Here is an 18,691-nt window from a genome sequence, read left to right on the forward strand (position 1 = left end):
GCTCACCTGCCATGTACACATCAACTGCTCTGGACTGGATACAGTGAAAAGAGCCTGCTACTGCCTGGCCCTGTGGCTGGGTGACCTTGTGTCCATGCTTTCCATCCAAAATACTGTGGGGGCCTTCTGTAAATTGATATTTGGGACTAGCCTTGTTATATCTCAAGCTGTATTACCTGTTTGGGGTAGTGCTTGTTGGCAAAATCATTCTAAGGAACAGGGCAACACCAAAACAAGGAGGATAACAGTGTGTCCAGATTTAAGCTCTGTTTGATTTCCTAATGCAAATGCTTCTGCTAAAGTCAACATGAATGGAGACCACGGCCTGCTCAGAACTGCATGGGAGGAAGGAAGTCATCAATAGCAGGACATTACTGATAGCTAGAAAAACTGCCAATGTTACTTTGAGGATATATGACAAATAAAACTCCTAGAAGTGTTTTCAGTGAGCTGAGTCTACAGTTTTGACATCTGAAGAGTCAATCCAGTTCATTAAGGTGGAGAGCAGAGCCTGTAGTTACTGCACATTCCCGCATGAGGAACATCCCAAAGGCTGACCATCTCTGGGGATGACATATGCAAAAGCCTTGTTGTGCCCCTCACAGGACAAATAATGGGTAATGTTCCTCTGCCAGGGGGCAAGGCCCCTGAGCAGACAGCTGTGGGATGTTCTCTGTTTTGTATGGGAACAATAACAAATAAAAAGAATAGGCGCCCTCCATGAAATCCTCTGCAGTGCTTAGATTTGATGAATTTCTCTAAATGGACATTTGCAAAAAGACAATGAATCAGGATTGCTGCATGCCAGATGTTTCCACTGGAATCTCTCACACTCATTGGATCAGAAATCCCCAAAGGAGGTTTGGGTGGTTCAGTATGAAAATGTTCACATGGAACCTTGTTCTTTTGTCATTTGCATTATGCTGCCTTTGATTTGAGAAAAAAACCATGTTACCCTCTAGACTTGGTTTTCTGTGGCTTTCCTGTGTCTCTCATGGCTTTTGTTGTTGTGCTTGTTCTAGCACTCAATAGCTTTTGGGGTTCATTTTCCCTTTCCTTCCCTCCTAATTAGTGACCTAAAGGGGTTTGTATGCCTTTCTCTGCAGCTGTCCTGTTGCTTTTAGCAACAATTTGATGTTGAAGAAATGTCTCCTTGTCAGCTTCCCCCTAAGCTTGGTCCTGGCTGGACAGTGAAAGCAAACTATCAGTCTTGCATCTAAAAGCTCAAGACCTTGTCTCTACAAATTGTTTTTACCCTAGCTGAGAAAACAGGCAAAACCATCTGATAGAAAATATGACTTGTGAAAATACTTACTTTTGGGGCTTTCCATATTCTAAATTCCTGATATAAGAAATGTTTCTACTTGCATGGAATAAATGCACTTAAAACAAATTTCTACTTACTTGGTAGATGACAATATTATAATTATTCCACCTCACAGTAACTCATTAGATTTAGAAATACAACATCTTCTAAGGGCAGACAGGGACACTGATCACATCTGTCTGTAGCTGGGGCCAGAGAGGGGCACTTGACACAGCTCTTGTGGGTGTTACACAGGCTAAAAAAGCCTATCCAAACTCTCCTCATCTCTTCCCCTCAAAATGAAACAAGCTATGTTGGGTTTGCCTGGTCACATTTTGGTAGCAGGAGCCTACAGGGGTGCCTTCTGTGAGAAGATGCCAGAAGCTTCCCCCATGTCTGACAGAACCAATGCCAATGCCAGGCTCTAAGAGGAACCACCAAGGGGCCAAGGCTGAGCCCAGCAGAGATGGTGGAAGTGCGTCTGGGATAACGTATTTAAGAAGGGGAAAGAAGTTACTGTGCAACAGCAGTTGCATCCAGGAAAGAGAGAAGTGAAAATGTGTGAAAGCAACAGCCCTGCAGACACCCAGGTTAGTGAAGAAGTAGGGGCAGCAGCTGCTCCTCCTTCCCAGTCACTGGAGCTGAGATTCCCATAGTGCAGACCACAGTGAGGCAGCTGTGCCCCTGCAGCCCATGGGGGTCCATGGGGGACTAGAGATCCACCTGCAGTCCGTGGAGAAACCCACATCAGAGCAGAGGGAAACCCAAAAGACATTGTGACTCTGTGGGAAGGCTGTGATGGAGCAAGTTTCCTGGCTGGACCTGTGACCCTACAGGGGACCCAAGCTAGAGCAGCCTGTTCCCACACTGGAGCAGGGGAAGAGTGTGAGGAGTCCTCTCCACAAAGAGAAAGGATTGGCTGAGACAACATGTGATGGACTGAATGCAGCCCCCATTCCCTGTCCCCCTGTGCCACAGGAGGGAAGGAGGCAGAGAAAATCAGGAGTGAAGGGTTTTGCTTGCGTGGTGGGTGGACCCTGGCTGGACACCAGGTGCCCCCCAGCCAGAGTCCACCCACCACACAAGCAAAACTTGGATAAAACCAACACACCCAAATCAAATCAGACTTTTACCCTTCCCCAACAAGGCCCCAGTGTCCAACTCCCTTACACCTGTGAGATGGGAATTTGTTAATAACTTTTCATGTTACTGTGATCCATGGCATTATTGGACAGCTAAATTAATCTGCATGAATTCCATATAAATATTATAACTGTATTAGCTTATTAACATATATTCTGTTACTATGACAGTCTCTTAGTGCATGGGGAAGCTTGTAGTGTTTTTGGATAAATATATTGGAGTAAGACTCCAAAGATCTGAGACCTTTCCCCACGTTCTGCATTGATTTACTCTTGTTAGTCTTTTCACTTTTCTGTGAAGCTGTTTCTCTCCATCTGTTAAAGTGAAGATACTGATACCTATCTTAGAGTCCTTTCAGACCTTTGTAGAATGATAAGTAATTATTTTTATTATAGATAGCCTTTTCCCTGCGGAAACAAGCCATCTTTTATTTGCAGCCTTCTTTCTACAGATGCATGGGGGTTTCTGATTCTTCAGTGATCTTTTTGGTAATTTCCTTTCATCAATTTACAATTTATTAGAGGTGTGTTAGAGTCAGGTACACCTTCCCATGTAAGCACAAAGACTTTCAAATATGGAAATCCCACATGTATGTGCTCTCAGTCTGCATCTGGTAAATTATTTCTAGGCAATTTCTGTTGTGAATGGACAAATATTCACAAAGAGGTATTGTTTTTCCCTTTTAGAGTGTCAGTCAGCTACTGCTCTCCAGCTCATGATCAAGCGCTGTCATGGGAAAAGAAGCTGCAGCATATATGCCAGCACCTATGAATTTGGAGATCCTTGTTACCCAGGCATCCAAAAGCATCTTAATGTCATCTACACTTGTGGTATGTCACAAAATTCTCTTACTTTAAACTCTCACAGGGGTGTATGTTTGATGAACAGTGATATGTAGAGAACAACAAGACATTATCGTACACAAAAAGTTGTTGAGCTTCCAGTTGGCTCACGGTGATTCTTGTTTAGTCAACAGGGGAAAGTTCTGTGGATCACTGGAGTGGTTTAATTCTGTCACTTTTTGTACTCATTGGCTTGATAGAAAAAGCAAAAAAGGTGGAAATGATATTTTATGAACACATTCAGCTGTTTCTTCAAGGCAGGAAAATCTGCTGGTGGAATCAATCCACTCAGTGGAAGTTTACACCCTGAATGTTGGCACCCTGCAGCAAAGTTGTGGTTATCAGTAGGATCCTTATTACTTTGTTCTGTATTTCATTTTGTACCCTAGAATCAGATGAATACCAATCCATACTCATCCACTGTGTTAGTAGAAAGTCACTCCCAAAATCTTCAAGTGAAAATTGCAACATTTTTTCCGAACAAAATACTGTTATTAAAAAAAAAAAAATAAAAAATAAACAGTTGGAGCTCTAAGTTGGGAGTTTAAGTCATAGTATTGAGCAGACACTGTGCTCCTACCTGACTAGTCATCTTATTTTGTAACACAGGAAAAATTGTTCCTGTCTGAGCCCCGTGGTAGAAAAACAACATCAGGTCTGTTTTCTTACTGTGTGATGATATTTTGGTCATTTGTATCTGACATATTTAAAAATATTTTCTTCAGGGTTTTGCTTACATAGTCGTTGCTAGGATCAGCTCAGTTTATCTCTCTGTTCCTTTCTGCATCCACTTGGAAGAGGAAATTCTGGTGCTACTTTGAATGTGGTGAGAGATGGCGGAGCCTGTGGTAGAGGAGGAATTCTGTGTCCTCAGACAACAGCTCTGTGTGTCAATCCCTGTGTGTAACTGCAGGAGGCTGAGCCTGATGCCATTTGAGATGGAGTCACCATAGCATTTTGTGCAATTGCTATAGCATGGTACATGTACAGAACCTTGAAGAGCAGAGACTTCAATGCAGAAGCAATGAGGCTCTGAGTTCATCTGGCTGTTGTTTTGTTTGGCAGGAGAGGCAGGAAGATTGAGTTTTGTTTGAAATGATGTAGCAAGAAGTAGCAAGGCTATCCATGCAAAGCCCTGTGAGTTTTCTAGTCAGGAAGGTGAGGTTTTTATATCACTTTCCTCATAAAGAGACTGGAGAGAAGCTTATCCTCATGGGGATTTGACAGAAATGAAGGCAATGCAGCAAAACAGGAGCTCCATCCCTCAAAAATCCAGGGAAAACAAACAGAGCCCCATGATGTATTTCCAAGAGGATTTCTTCTTCAAAGGCCTTAACAGCCTTATTCTGGCTTTGTGATCCTGGTCTCAAAGTCCACTACAAAAGACATTAATGATCTCTTAATCTGACCTTAGCTTTCCTAGTCCTAGCCTAACTGTATCAGGAAATGAGTCACGCTTGAGAGCACAAAATGGCATGTTTTGCTTTTCCGTGGGTGAAATCTGCCTCATCCTTTGAAGGTGGCCATGGCTCCTTTTCAAAACCATGATCTCAGACATGTCTCTGAGCTGGATTTTGTGATCAACAGACACATATTTCTCGCCTCAAACAGCAAAATCCTTCAAAATGTGAAAACCAAATAAACAAGAAATCAAATTCCAGTCCTGTCTGCTTGTGTCAGACAGAACTAAGTCCTGGCATTCTTTTAGAAGAAATGGTAAAACCAAGCAGTTTGATATTCTTATGGTTTAGAGCATGGTAGTGTAGTGAACCTCCTGTTTGATATCTCTTTGTTTCAGGTTTCCATAAAGCTTCACACATTATTGCTTCTAGTATGGTGCTCCCCTACTTTCACAAAACCTGTGGGAGTGAAAGGGGACAGTCTTTGATGAACAAATGTGACTGCACTTCCCTGTGGCCTTTATCTAGATACAGATACCTGTTCCCCCCCACTTGCAGTTGGAAACATGTGACCCCTGGAATTAAGGATATGGCTTTGGTGAGCAGTGAAAAATGCAGAATGACCCTGGCATAGCTTGGGAAATGTGATGGGTGTAAAAATGGATTTTTCTGAGCATCACTTCAACCCTTCTTCTTGCTGCTTCAAGTAGGTGACCTCATCACTCCCTGAGATCAGACTGTCTGTCAGACTGTGGCAGAAATGTCCTGCCATTGTTCAGCAGCTTGGACCATGTCACTGGTCTTACCTGTGAGAAAAACTGCAATGTGACCTTGTTCAGTGCTGACCCACTGTGCTGCTTCAGAAGAGGTGGTGAGAGCAAGCATAGCGGGGGACATGGCAGTGTGGGTGGTACAGCCTTCATACAGACATTTCCCCTGTGAGAAACTAAAGTAAGTATGGGGACAGGGCTGCTGGACTCTGCTCTTGCTGCTAAAGCATGGGGAGGGCAGTAAAGAGACTAATATGTCTTCTTCCAATAGCAACTCATGAAAAAAATCTGCTGAGGGAGTAACTTATGAGGTGACAAAAAGTAATATTAACTGAAAACTGGTGTTAGCAGAAATCACGGCTCTTTTGCTGAGATGGACCCTGTGACAGGATTAATGCTGGTGTTGGCTGTGTGGACAGCCTAGGGAAGAGCTGGTGAGGTAACTTATCTCCCAGTCCTGGCAGGAGAACATCTGCAAGGGTCTCTCTCAGGTCAGCAAGTCCAGACTGTTCTCCTCTAACTTGACAGCACAAGCTGAGCCCTATTCCAGATCTCCAAGAGGTAAATGGATGAGGCAAAAGCTTTTCTTTCTTTAAGCCATATCTATATTTCTTGGAGGTTTATTCCTCTAGCCTCCACGTTTTATTGGACATGAGAATGCCTGACATACTGATATGGTTTGAAGCTGGCTCCCTGCCAAGTCTCCAAACCTTACCACCAGAGGCCCCCCCCCCCCCAAAAACCTCAGGGAGAAGAGGGAGAGAAAAAAAAAAACCAACCAACTAAGAAAACCCGAAACGAGAGAGAGACAGCTAAAGTGATATATATAAATATATTTACACTTATGTTACAATTGAAATATATACACAATTTAAAAATATATAGAATTTCACAAGGGAAGGGGAAGGGGGAAGGGAAAGGGAACAAAACCAAAATAATATATATATATATATATCTATATATCCCAATCAGTAGCCCGAGATCTAGTAACTAAGAGTTAGCAAAGAAAATATCCCACCACTCTCCTTGGGACAACCGAGAGTCGCTCCGGTACGATCACCGGCAACCTCCGCCTCCCAAGGTCGACAAGGCCCTACCAGGCCTCGCTCCCCAACACGGCAGACTCAACAGCAGGGAACCTGCACCTCCAAGCCGCCGGAAGGAAAGAGAGCGAAGGCCTCTCCTCCTTTCTTCTTATAATCTGGCTTACGTAAAAATCGTAGGGAATACTGGGTAAATCTGGACCCTTCCTTGGTTACAAACTGGTCACCAAGGAAGGCCTAGCCCAAACCACCACACATACATACAAAATTTTGTTGATGAATCTGATCTTAAATGAAGGCGTCAACTAACTTGTTACCCAGCTGTATAATTTTTAAAATATTTGCTGTAATTACTCCAGCCAGTGGGAATGTCTCAAGCCAGCAGTTCTCCATATCACATTTGCATCTTGGGCTCAACGCCTGTTGGCATCACTTGGCTGAGAGGGAAATGCCACCAGTTACCGTGTGTAACTGGTATGATTGAAACAAACAAGTAGCAAACAACTAAATGGCAGTGATCTCCCATGTGCAATAGGGTCCCATTAGCCCAGCCAAGGAAAGAGATGAAAAATCTTCCAACATGAAAACATTCCAAACTTTAACCTTGGCAGGAGCTGAAGTACAGAATTTTGGCCCAAAGCCAGATTTAGCTAATGGGATGGTGTGGAAGGTGGGAATTTCCAGTATGTGGGTTCCATTACTGCACTAATAAATACATTAATTATTATTTCAAAGGGAAAAAGCAAGTTAATTCTGAGAAGCTCATAAGGCATTGTGAGGTTGATCTCTGAGTGTAGCAGCTCTAACTAGAGGCAAATATAAAAATTTAAGCTCTGCTTTTTCTTTAAAATGTCATGAAAATCTTAGACGGTAAAAGGAAATAAAAAATTAATGCAAGTGAGAAAAATAGTGCAACAAAGACTAAACAGATTTTCTTTCTTTCTTTCTTTCTTGCTTGCTTGCTTGCTTGCTTGCTTGTTAGCTTTTCTTGCTTTTCTTTCTTTCTCTTCACCAACCATCTTCTTGTCTCTCTGTCTTTCTTTGGTATAAAACATTGTATCTGTAATATCTGAGAGTAACTTGCTAGTGGCTTTGCACTTACTGATACAAGTTACTGTGATCCTGACCTTTTCCTTTTTCTTAATTGTCCACTTATTAACTTCAAAGGATCCCTTTAATTCTCCATATCTCTTTCCTCTCTAGTTTACTAGACTTGTTTTTTTGGCATGCGCTGAAGTCCTAACTCAGCACTGCACTAAAACCTGTAGAATTTTTTCACACATATAGTGCCACTTGGACTCAAGGAAGCAGTGAAGTGCTTTATTTTAAGATCTACAGATAATTACCATGAAAGTTAAATATTTTCTCAAATCTTTCTTTGAGTGGGGATGAGGGGCTTGTCTGTGTGTAAAGTGAAACCTTATTTTTAGCACTGAAAGTCAGGGTACCTACTGTCCCCACTGCCAGACCTGCCTCCTCGTGCAGTCCCTGAAGGCTGCAGATGTAAACCCTCTGGAAAGGACCTGCTGTTCTTTAAATACAGGCATTGGTCAGAAATGGTTCCACGAGAGTAAAAGAAAAGGATGGGGACTGTGAATTTCTTTGTATCTAGACATATTTCAGTGGGTTGGATATGGGGCCTGATAACTGGTGACTTTTTAGGGCCATTGTTAGATATATGCTGGAAAAAATGGAGGAAAAATGGCTGTGGATGTGTTTTTGATGTGAATATCTGTGATACGTTCAGATGTGTGTGTGCCTCCTGCGTGATTCATGCTCACCAGAAAGGGCTCATTGGGCTGAGAGCTAATGAACTGCCATGGTAACTCATAAATAGCTTGGAAAATTCTGCAGTTCTGCCACATTAATAATCCTGCCATCCTGCTTTATGAGGCAATAAGCTCAGTCCCAGGGGCCAAGCGCTTCACACCCCAGTGAGAGAACTGCACAGGTAGAGAACAAAGCCTGAGCACCAGAACAGCAGCTACTGTTGTTTTGGGGTGTCTGGTGCTGCTGGGAGACCAAAGAGGGTCAAGGAGAGGTGGTAGAGGTGCTCTGGGGCTGTAGGGGTGTGCTGAATTTTGCTTTCTCTGGTACTTGGGAAAGTAGTCTGTCTTTCTCCAAAATGTTTTGTTTAAATAAATGTTCTCTCAAGCTGGACTAGAGGCAGGGTCTGTGTTAGAAAAGAGAGCTCTGACGTGGTTGCCCTCATGATGATGATGAGGAGGGAGGCTAAAAAGCTGCACAAATTCTCTACTGTCATCTCAAAGGGACTGTGCTCCAGTCCATTAGCTCCTGTGCAGTAAATCTATCAATGCCTCAGGCTGGATGAATGTAATGGTTCCTTCTGCTCTTAAAATGTATGAATTCATGAATGTAAAAAATGCATTTTTATCACTGCAAAACCACTTTCTGTTGCTATAAAAAGCAATTCCAAGACCTGAAAAGTAGTAGGAAAGGAGCAATTCCAAACTTCTAAGAAAAAACAAAAGCCTTTTACATCCCTTTGAAATAGAGCAACGCAGACAGGGCCTTGCCAGAGAAAGAGAGACACAGAATGTGTGATGCAAACTTTCTTTCTTCAAAAGTTGAAATAAAATTTACAAACAAGTAAACATTTCAGGCAGTCTAGCTCTAGGGATGCTACACTGAATGTATAATGTTTGATAATGTTTATTTAACTGGGCTTCTTGTATCATGCTGTGAAGCAGAACTCACAAATGTAGATTTGAAATTCAGAGCCACATAGGTTTGACCTACCAAATAAACAACAGAATAATGATATGATATAATTCTATTATGTAGCTACTTTCATTGTCAAGACATTGTGTTCAGAAATGGTTTAGGACATCTGTTCAAATCCTTTGTCTTATTTTCCTAAGATAAGAGAAGTTTGTCCAGTAATTTTTGTATCAAGCCTGTGCTTCTCCTTAGCTATAGAGTATTTTTTAAAAAGCTATCCAGTCCTCATGTAATGACTACAAATAATGAAAAATTCATGAAGTGGGATTCATCTGATCAAGTGTAAACACATAAGCCATAGAGATTTATAGTGCAGACATTCCCATCTGAGAAAAATACTTTTTACAGGTAATGGAGAGAAGCAGCTGCTTTTGAGGCACAAATCACCTCATCCTAAAGTAAGTGCCTGAAAGAGATGAACTGCATATTTGAAGTGACAGTTCTCCTGTACTGACTATAAAGGGAGCTTCTGGTGCTTAGCTGACACACTATTATCTACATGTGGATAACATTATCTACAATATCTATATCTATAGCTATACCATCCCATCCCTAGAAATGTTCAAGACCAAGTTGGATGGGGCTTTAAGCAACCTGGTCTAGATGATCTGTAAAGTCCCTTCTTACCCAATCCATTCTATGATTCCATGGTCCTATGAACTGGTTAGATGGCTTTCAACCACCATGTTCTTATGCAAATGCTTCTTTTGGTCAAATTTTTCATTGTCACTTGATGATAATACCAGTGTTTTCTCCTTACACTTATTGGTTTCCACTCCTACTGTTTGACAGATCTCCAATTGTTATAGATTTATCCAAGTAGGAGAGGAACATGATGCTTATTTTAGCTCTTGAGAAATTACCTGTAGCCAGGAGTGTTAGTGTCAAAAAAGTTCTCAAATAGCAGCTCGGTGTCTTGCACCTCAGCTCAAGGTTATATCAGTCTCTACACTTGGGTGTGGAGAGGGATTTTCCTGTTAAATTGGTTTTGTGTGGGATTGAGGTCCACTTTCTACATTTCACCTTTATAAATTCTCTAAATGTTTCCAGGAACTAGGATGGTGTCAATAGATTTGCTGACTTCTTCAACTAATTTTCAGGTTGTTCTTCTTTTGGACTTCAGGCCAGATTTGTTGTCAGGGACTGTGGCTGGTGATATGGGAGAGTGAGTAGAGTAGATACTGGGGATATAATATCCCCAGTATCTGGGGATATAACATCCCCAGATATTGGGGATGTAACATCTCTTCTAGTTTCTGCAATCGAATGGACCTGTTGAACATCCTTCCAGACTTCTGCACATTTCCATCCAGGTAAAGGAAAAGCAAGGAGTTTGTTTCTCCTTTCAGAAACTTAGACCTCACTTTCAGAAGTTGTCACACTTCACAGAACCTGTTAAATAAGCAGTGGCAATGTAACTAATGACTGCACTGTGATGGGTGACCACATAGCTCAAGGCTCATGAAGCTTTATCATCTTCGGTGGTGTTGTCTTAACAATTTTTGTAGATGCAGTTTCCTGGATCTTAGAGAGAAACAGAGAGGAAACCCCTGTCAGCAAGACTCTCATAATTTGGTTTCATGGCACAGATCTGTTGGAGATCACGGATTACCTGAGGGTAAAGGCAAGATGCCATCTCTTTTGCTGACCAGTGCTAAAGTGAGTGGGGCACATGCTTTACTGTGGGCTTGGAGGTACCTGCTAATAACAGACTATAGCAGCTGTGCCATCCTACACCAAGAAGGAATATGCTACAGGGACAAAGAGCTTTTTATGTTTAACATTAGTGATTGCACAAGAATGTGAAATGTGACATGGTGCAAACAGCCTCATTAATTTTAAGATGAAGCTTGGTAAATTATGTAATTGAAAGCTGTCATTGTGCTGCTCCTGTTTGTCTTTGCTTGCTGCACAACTCACTGTGGCTTGATCTGAATCACACATCCAGGAGAGTCCGAACACGTTTGGCCTGGCTGGCCCAGACACAGCAACTCTTCATTACCAGGGCAGAACGAGCCTGTGTCTGACACAGATTAAGGTAGATAAATATTCTGAGGAAGGAGAGCTTCTGCATCTCAGGTGGAGGAGGAGCAGGTAATGCTGTCACCTCAAGGGAAAGGCTTAAAAGCTCTTTGATTCTAGCAGAGAAGAAATGGAAACCTGGAGATAGAAATCATTGCCTTGGGGATGAGGAGGAAGGAAGATGGGGATGGAGGAAGCAGATCGGGAGTTCAAAGGACACCTTTTATGATGATCCTAAGCAGAGTTAGCTGAGACAAGTGCAGCCTTACAATTAGGCAAGCTTTTCTAGTCTGTTGCTGTGGTCTTCCACCTCTGGGAGGCATACAGAGCTCCTGCTATGGAAAAAGAGTCCCATCAAGAGTTAGCTAAAGTACTGTGCAACTTCTGACCCCGACTGTTCACGAGGTGTGTGCACCTGAGGCCTTTATTCCTTATATCTCTTTATTCCTTATATATTTCTTTTTAGTCGGTAAGGACTATGGTCTAAAAGTTACAGGGGAAGACTGTAGGGAAGGGTGGTCGGTCTGTCATGGTGGAGTGAGTGATGGCAAGGGTGTGAAGGAGGCGGGCGGGACTTTTACTTGCATTATGGTATTTTCCATATGTTATATGAATTTAGAAATTTAAGAATGCTTTAGGATGGACCCAGAATTTCTACTGTAATAACTGTAACAATAAACTGTAATACAACCGAGATTTTATGCTGACTGACAAACCTTTGAGGTTTCTAAACAGATTTGTTCATTGAATGATTTCCTCTGGCATAAATATGCACATGTCCCTGAGGCTGAACAGCAATCTGCCATTTAGAGAAGGGATTTCAGGCCTGGGGTGGATCCAGAGGGCTCTGCCTGGCTGTCCTGAGACCTCCACAATTGAATAGGGAGGGTACAGCCTTGAAAGCACTTGTGATCCACCCATGATTTCACCCCAGAAAAGCAGATCTACCTGAGAACGATTGTGCAAGAAGACATCTGAATGCCATATACCTAAAGGAAATATTTCAGGAAGTCTGGAGAGGGGTAAGTGGAGCAGAATGAAAGTTACATGGGTTATCTATGTGGTGATTTTTTTTTCTGTAAGCTTAATCCTGATGTACAGACTTTCTATTCTTTGACATACTGAAGCCATTAATGATGGTCTTTTAAAAATTCTGACCATGAGTAAGTGATATTTATAATTTTATTACCACAGGTTACATTTTACCTGGGAATCTCACTAAATAGCCTCATAAATAGGTTTACTGCTGATTCTCCGTGCCTGTCAAGACCTGTACAGGTTTCAAATATAGTAATTAACAGTAATGCTGCCAGGTATGAGTCCTCTTTACTGGGGAGGTGGTAGGCAGACAGTCTGCCAGCCCCTTTCATGCAGGAGGCTGTAGGCTACATCCAGAGAAAAGTCTCAGCAATGAATGACTGACCCTTCATTCAGTGATCACCCTAACTCCTCCTAATTGAGGTTAATGCCAGAAGCACTGACACCTTGATGTTAACTCATTAGTGCCTGGAGGCTACTGGAGATTGCTGACAGCTCAGTTAAACACTCATTAAACTAAATTTAAAGGAAGCGTTTGACACCACGACCAATTAAGATATATTTGCATGGATAACATATATATATATATATTTACCTTTGCTTTTTGAAAATGTATCAAGGCAATGCCATTTCCTTGTACCCTTTATAACTTAAATGATTCTACGATTGAATGTGTATTTAATTACTGGGAAGTGCACTAATGATTCTATGAGTGTTACCTCAGCAAGGAGTGGTTGTGCAACGCACTCAATTACTAAGAAATGGTTCCTGCCATGAGTAATTTAGTGGTTACACAGGCAGGGCCAGCCAAACTTTGGAAAAAGTGTTAATCTCATTTTATGTGTGGAGACAACATTTACACAAGGGTTCTTGTCATGGGAGCTGAAACTAAGAACTATCAACTGTCTCATCAATGTATATTTTGTGGTGGCTTTGTCAGATGAGTAGGTCCATGCTTTGTTCTCCAGGTGGAATTTTCACCATGCAGTATTTCCTGCCCAATCCTTTCTTATATGAAATGAAAAGAAAGCACAGGATGTGGCAAGTTAGTTTCTAAGTTATTCCTGTTTTGAACCTGAGCTGTGGCTCTCCATGATCAAACCAACTAGTCCTGCATGGACTAGACAAGAGGAGGATGCTGCGCCTTATGTGAATTATGTGATTTATAACAGCTGAATGATGGCCAACCTGTGTATCTTTAGCCATGTATCACTAAAAAGCATTTCTCTTGTTCCAGTTCAAGTTCCTGTCTGAGAGAGACCAAGTAATGGTACGGGATAGAGGCTCACATTTTAGTGCCTTCTCATGATCTGCAGGTTACCCCATTTCATCCTTCAGTGGTATAACAGAATTCCAGAGAACCACTCTTCCCACCCACTTTGGACGTTTTTTTTTCATTCCTGCTTGATCTCTGAGGCCCAAGGCATGAATATTTTTTCTTCTGGTTGTGTGGAGGTCCTGGAATGGACTTTTACAATCTTGGTGTCTGATCATCTCTACACTGTGCTTAGGAGACGGGGATGCCAGTGAGACATTTAAGAGTAGACACCTCCCAAAAGTTCCCTGGGTAATGTCTGCTCAGTGCAGATGACCTTTTGTGGGGCACCTCACCCTACAGTGAGGAGTAGATTGCTATGGAAGTTACACCCCCACTGCCTTATTCTTCAGGAAACTTCCCTAAACATTCTTTTTTTTTTTCATTTACTTTTCCTACCTCCTTTTTTTGACCTCCATTTGTTTAAAGTATCCACACCCATACAGTTAAAGCCCCTTCAGACAGTCACTTCAAATACTGTTGACAGTGGCTACTTTTCATGTCCTGTTTTAGTCACTGTTTAGCTAAGCCCTTCATTTCAGCTCCTTTAATCTTTCCTCATAAATCAACCTCTCCAGTCACTCAATTGTCTTTTTTCCACAACTACCTGAATCTTTTAACAAACACTGAAAAGGCTTATGATTATTTACCGCACCCCACCCCCCCGAGGTCCAGCAGAGACTTACAATTTCTTTGCCATATGTTAGCAATGACTGTTGCTTCAGCATCAAACAGGACCAGCACCTGTAAAGAAAAGTTGACTTTCTCTCTGGAGTTTCAGTCACAAGTATCCTGTTGCTCAGTATTTCACTTATTACCCCTCATCTACGTGAACTGAGACAAAGAATATAGCAATTTCTGAGTGTCGGAGTAGGGAAGCATTTCTGCATGGGGAAAATAGGATCATGGGGAACAGTATCAGCTTCCCTTGCTGGCTGGTTGTGTTTCCAGCTTTACAGATACAGAGGCCTGGGGCCTTAAGGATTACTGATACTGCATAATATAAACAACAAAGCAAATCCTACTATATCCCTGTCAAAGGTATTTAACTAAATTCCTAACCCATGAGCCCACCCTGGGCCATCTCTTATCTATGAAAGCCATCTCACAGCTGCCTGCAAAGCCTCTGGAGGCTGGTTAATCCAAGAAGATGGACCCTTGGTGTCAGTGCCTTCAGGGGAAGAAGCAAAGGCAGGAGGGCAGAGTCTTGGAGGTCCTTTTGATGGGTGTCACTCCATTTCGGTCCAAGCCAAAGCCTCAGGGAGGGGAAGAAGGCTGGTATGCAGCTCCATCTGGAGTCCAGCAAACTTGTTCCCTAGCTGGTCAAAAGTTGCCCCAACCTGGATGCTCATAGCTTGCAGAGACCAGGAGATAATATATCAAGGACCAGTCTGTAGATGGGACTTGAAGACTTGGACTATTTAGTCCCCAGATCATATGTATTTGCTTCAAGATTTGATGAAATTCTTGCAGTATGCCTTTAGAATTAAAAAAAATCTCTTGGAATGGACAAGACATTACTTTTTTACAAGGGTACATGAAAAATTAGAAAAAAAATACCAGTTTGCGAAAGGGCAACCCCCTAATACATCTCTTTCTCCTTTTCCTTATCAGCAAGCATTGCCTCTTTATTTTTGGCCAAGCATGGCCCTGTGGAGGGGCAGTGACCTAAGACCAAGAGGCTTTCTGCTTAACCCTGATTAATCACCAGCTCTTTGGGCAGTCACTGGCTTCCTCCTGCCTTGTGTGGTTAGACCCCATGTCCTGGGGCTGTTTGCTCAGCATCTGGCAGGAGAGAACAGCAGCCTCAACACCTCCTGTGGGGTTTAGGTTTATGCATGAGTGCAGACATGATCACACAGATATGATGAGTCCTTGCCTTCAGTGCCTACAGTTGTTGTTGAACTTTATTGACATGAAGCTTCGGAAAGATCAGGTGTTAAGCTCCTGCCTTGTTGTCACTCAGTCATGAATTCAATGACTGTCTCGTGTTTATCTTACTTTTTTTTTTGTTTCTTCTTATAATGTAAGAAGAAATAATACTTATTACTATGAAAAATAACTAATATTAAAGTCTTTTCCCCTCTACTTTTTTTTTTGTAGTGAAAAAATAAAATCATCTGGGGTTTATCCCAGGACTACATAGTAACACATATTTTTTAACGTACTGTATATTGAAAGGTTCTGACTTCTGCTGTGTGAAAGCTGTACCTGATTCCCACAAGGAAAAAAGGCAAATTTTCCCCTCTGTGCTATTAGAAATGATCAAAACTTTCTGCAGATGCCTTGGGTATCAGTGAAGAACAAAGTATAGGATGTTGGTGCTGTGCTGTGGCTCTCTTTTGAGAGGATTGAGCTCCCTAGTAAATTGGACTTGCAATGCGTGTAATGTAAATTTTCTGTCAGATATTTCTTAGCCAGTTATAGTATTAACAAACAAACGGATTTTCTTTCATTCCTTACCTCATCATTCTTTGTCCTCCAAGTTGTGCTTAATTAAATATGAGGGTGCCTCTAACAGTAAAGAAAATTAAATGGGGAGGGCACAGATACTGGTTTGTACTTTCTGCTTTTCTTTCCTTCCTGTTCCCATTCAGCCTTGTCAGGGTAGTGATTTTCTCTTAAGCAACACTTAGACATATGCATATGTTTGCATTTAATTTCCAGATGGGGAGGCAGACCTCTAATAACTGTGTGAGCTGCTGCTTTACAGATCTGGATGGCTGACTGACTTACCTTCCTTTTGCAGCTGGCCAAGAAACTGTGCCCGTACCCCGGGACGCTGACACACTCATGGCTGGGCCAGGCTTTTGGCCTCTAAAGCTAGACTGGTGCAAAAAATGATTTACCTCTCCCAGTCTGCAAAAAGCTTCACCTCCTCTTTACATATGTGAGGCTCTTGATTTCAGGTTCACACAAACTGCTTTGCTTTTTGGCATGACCACTCTTTGTAAATGTGTTTTCTGAAGTCTTGAGCAGATTTTATTCAAGGAAATGTATTTCATCATTAGCACTGACATTTTGGTTAGGGCAAAAATATTTTCCTGAGTGAAGGGACTTGTAATGACTCCTCTCTGTTTCTCTGGAAGTGCTCCTCTGCAGACTTCCTGCAAAGGAACAGTATGTCTCCAGCTGTGTCTCAGGTATCTTGTCCTGGCTTGGTGAGTTGTGCTTTCCTGAGGGACCTTACTGAGAAAGTTGTAGATCTCAGCGTAGCTGGGTCCAACCTACTTTGAAGTTCAAGACTTAAAGGTTTGGACTAGCAAGCTGGAGCGTGAGTAGAGGGATGGAGTATTGAGTGCACAGACGTATTGATCTGAATAGGAATGCATTTGCAAATAGGTGTGTTATTAAACATTCTCTAATGCTGACCAGATGTAGCCGTCTACAGTATAATCAGCTACATATGGACTAGATACGTTGGCCTCCCTTTGTAGTCAGTATATGAAAAGAAAAAGGCATTTCTAGGTTGCAGTTCATCTCATTTTGAAGTAGATATCTTGGGTACCTTACAAGTGTTTGTTTGTCTCTGACTAGACCAGATGTGAATATCTGCATTGTTGACACTTAAAGTTAGGTTAGGTAGTTCTTACCTTGAGTGTGTTTGCTACACATTGACATATTTTGAAAAACTATTTGTCATTACTTTCCTAAGTCTTCAAACCTCATGATACCTAAATGAATTCTAGTGCCTTGTTGATTCTAAATTTACTAAATTGCTTCAAATCTTTTCTTTTTATGAAACTTATTAGTCTTTGGCAGTTTCCTGTCTTATTACCAGAAAAGTAAAAAATTAGGTATGTAGTTCAATAATATTTGATTTGGGTAAATAATGTCTCTTCTGAAGAGTTCTTAGCTTTCTGTGGGTTTGAATCCAGTTTTGTAGGATGGGATTCGGGTTTTGATTCTGATACTGAATGTAGTTGTCCAGAGATATCAAAGCTCTTGGTGTAGCCAAGGAAACTTATTTTTGTACTGACTAGATATGTAGAGCTCAGTAGCCCATATATACACATATAGTGATATTTTAGACAATTGGGTTTATTTATAGATCCTGCCTAATATTTACACAATCTGCCTTTGATGTTTCAACCTAAGGCCTTTCAAAAGCACTCAACAGTCATATTTAACCGGATCATGGGTATTTGACCAGCTGAATTATTCTTGGATCAGTGCTGACAATAATGGGAGCTCACACACCGAATACCCATGTGGACATTTATATGTTGACTTCCCAGCTTCTTGTTGCTGTGCAAAGAAAAAACCTGGGAAGGGTTTGTCTTTGAGGGACACAGTGGTCCTAATACAGTTTTCTTGTTCTGGCAGCTGTCTATGTAGAGAACAGCAAGAATGCAAGAGAGAAGCTAGTGTTGCTATTTATTTCTTGTTTTTACCCATCTTTGAACACAACAGATCCCAAAAATGGACATGGCAGCGCTATCCTTCTTAACGCACAGAAAAACATTTCTCTATTTTGAGACATCAGAAGATGTCCTTCTGAAGGGCATTTCCTTTTGCCAGTTAGTGTTAAAAGAAAATCTTTCCTAATCTTTTATTTCAGTGGAAACTTATCTATTTCAGAAGCAAGGGTTTGGTGTTAGAGCTAGAGTCTACAACATTGAAAACATGATGATTTCCAGACAGAAATGCTTTAAACCAACACAAGAATAACAGCTTGTCTCAGAGTCAAAACTCCTGGTGATGTTTATGCACTCTAGTAATTGAGAATGCTCCCATAGGTCTGGTTCTATCAGCTCTGTGTGGTGTTTGTCCACATGGAAGCAGCTGGGGTGACACCAGCAGAACTGTGAGTACCTCCACACCCCTCCTGCCTTCTGACTGCCCAGCTATGCTGTGCGTACCCTGGCAGCTCAGTTCAAACACAGGAGGCCCTGCCTCATTTGGAGTACGTGCTATGGCCAAGCCTGCAAGGAGCTGCTTCCTTGGACAACCTGTGTCACCTGAGGAAAGGACAAGGGCCCCCCCAGTGGAGTGCACACCTCTAGTAACACAGGGAATCTCTCCTCTCCAGCAAAGCAGAGGGTTTAGTGCCTGCAGCTTCCAACTAGA

The 18,691-nt window shown here is 41.9% G+C and overlaps 1 protein-coding gene across 1 annotated transcript in view; it reads left to right on the forward strand.

The window, feature by feature from the left end:
• The window catches only part of EVA1A (eva-1 homolog A, regulator of programmed cell death), a 162,716-nt gene that overhangs the window by 50,501 nt on the left and 93,524 nt on the right, over positions 1–18,691 (forward strand). The window contains exon 5 of the mRNA XM_032684384.1: positions 3,136–3,279. Within this exon, the coding sequence (XP_032540275.1) occupies positions 3,136–3,279 (144 nt within the window). The remainder of the gene's footprint in view (positions 1–3,135; positions 3,280–18,691) is intronic.

The sequence above is a fragment of the Chiroxiphia lanceolata genome, chromosome 3 (genome assembly GCF_009829145.1).
Source record: "Chiroxiphia lanceolata isolate bChiLan1 chromosome 3, bChiLan1.pri, whole genome shotgun sequence".
NCBI lineage: Eukaryota > Metazoa > Chordata > Aves > Passeriformes > Pipridae > Chiroxiphia > Chiroxiphia lanceolata.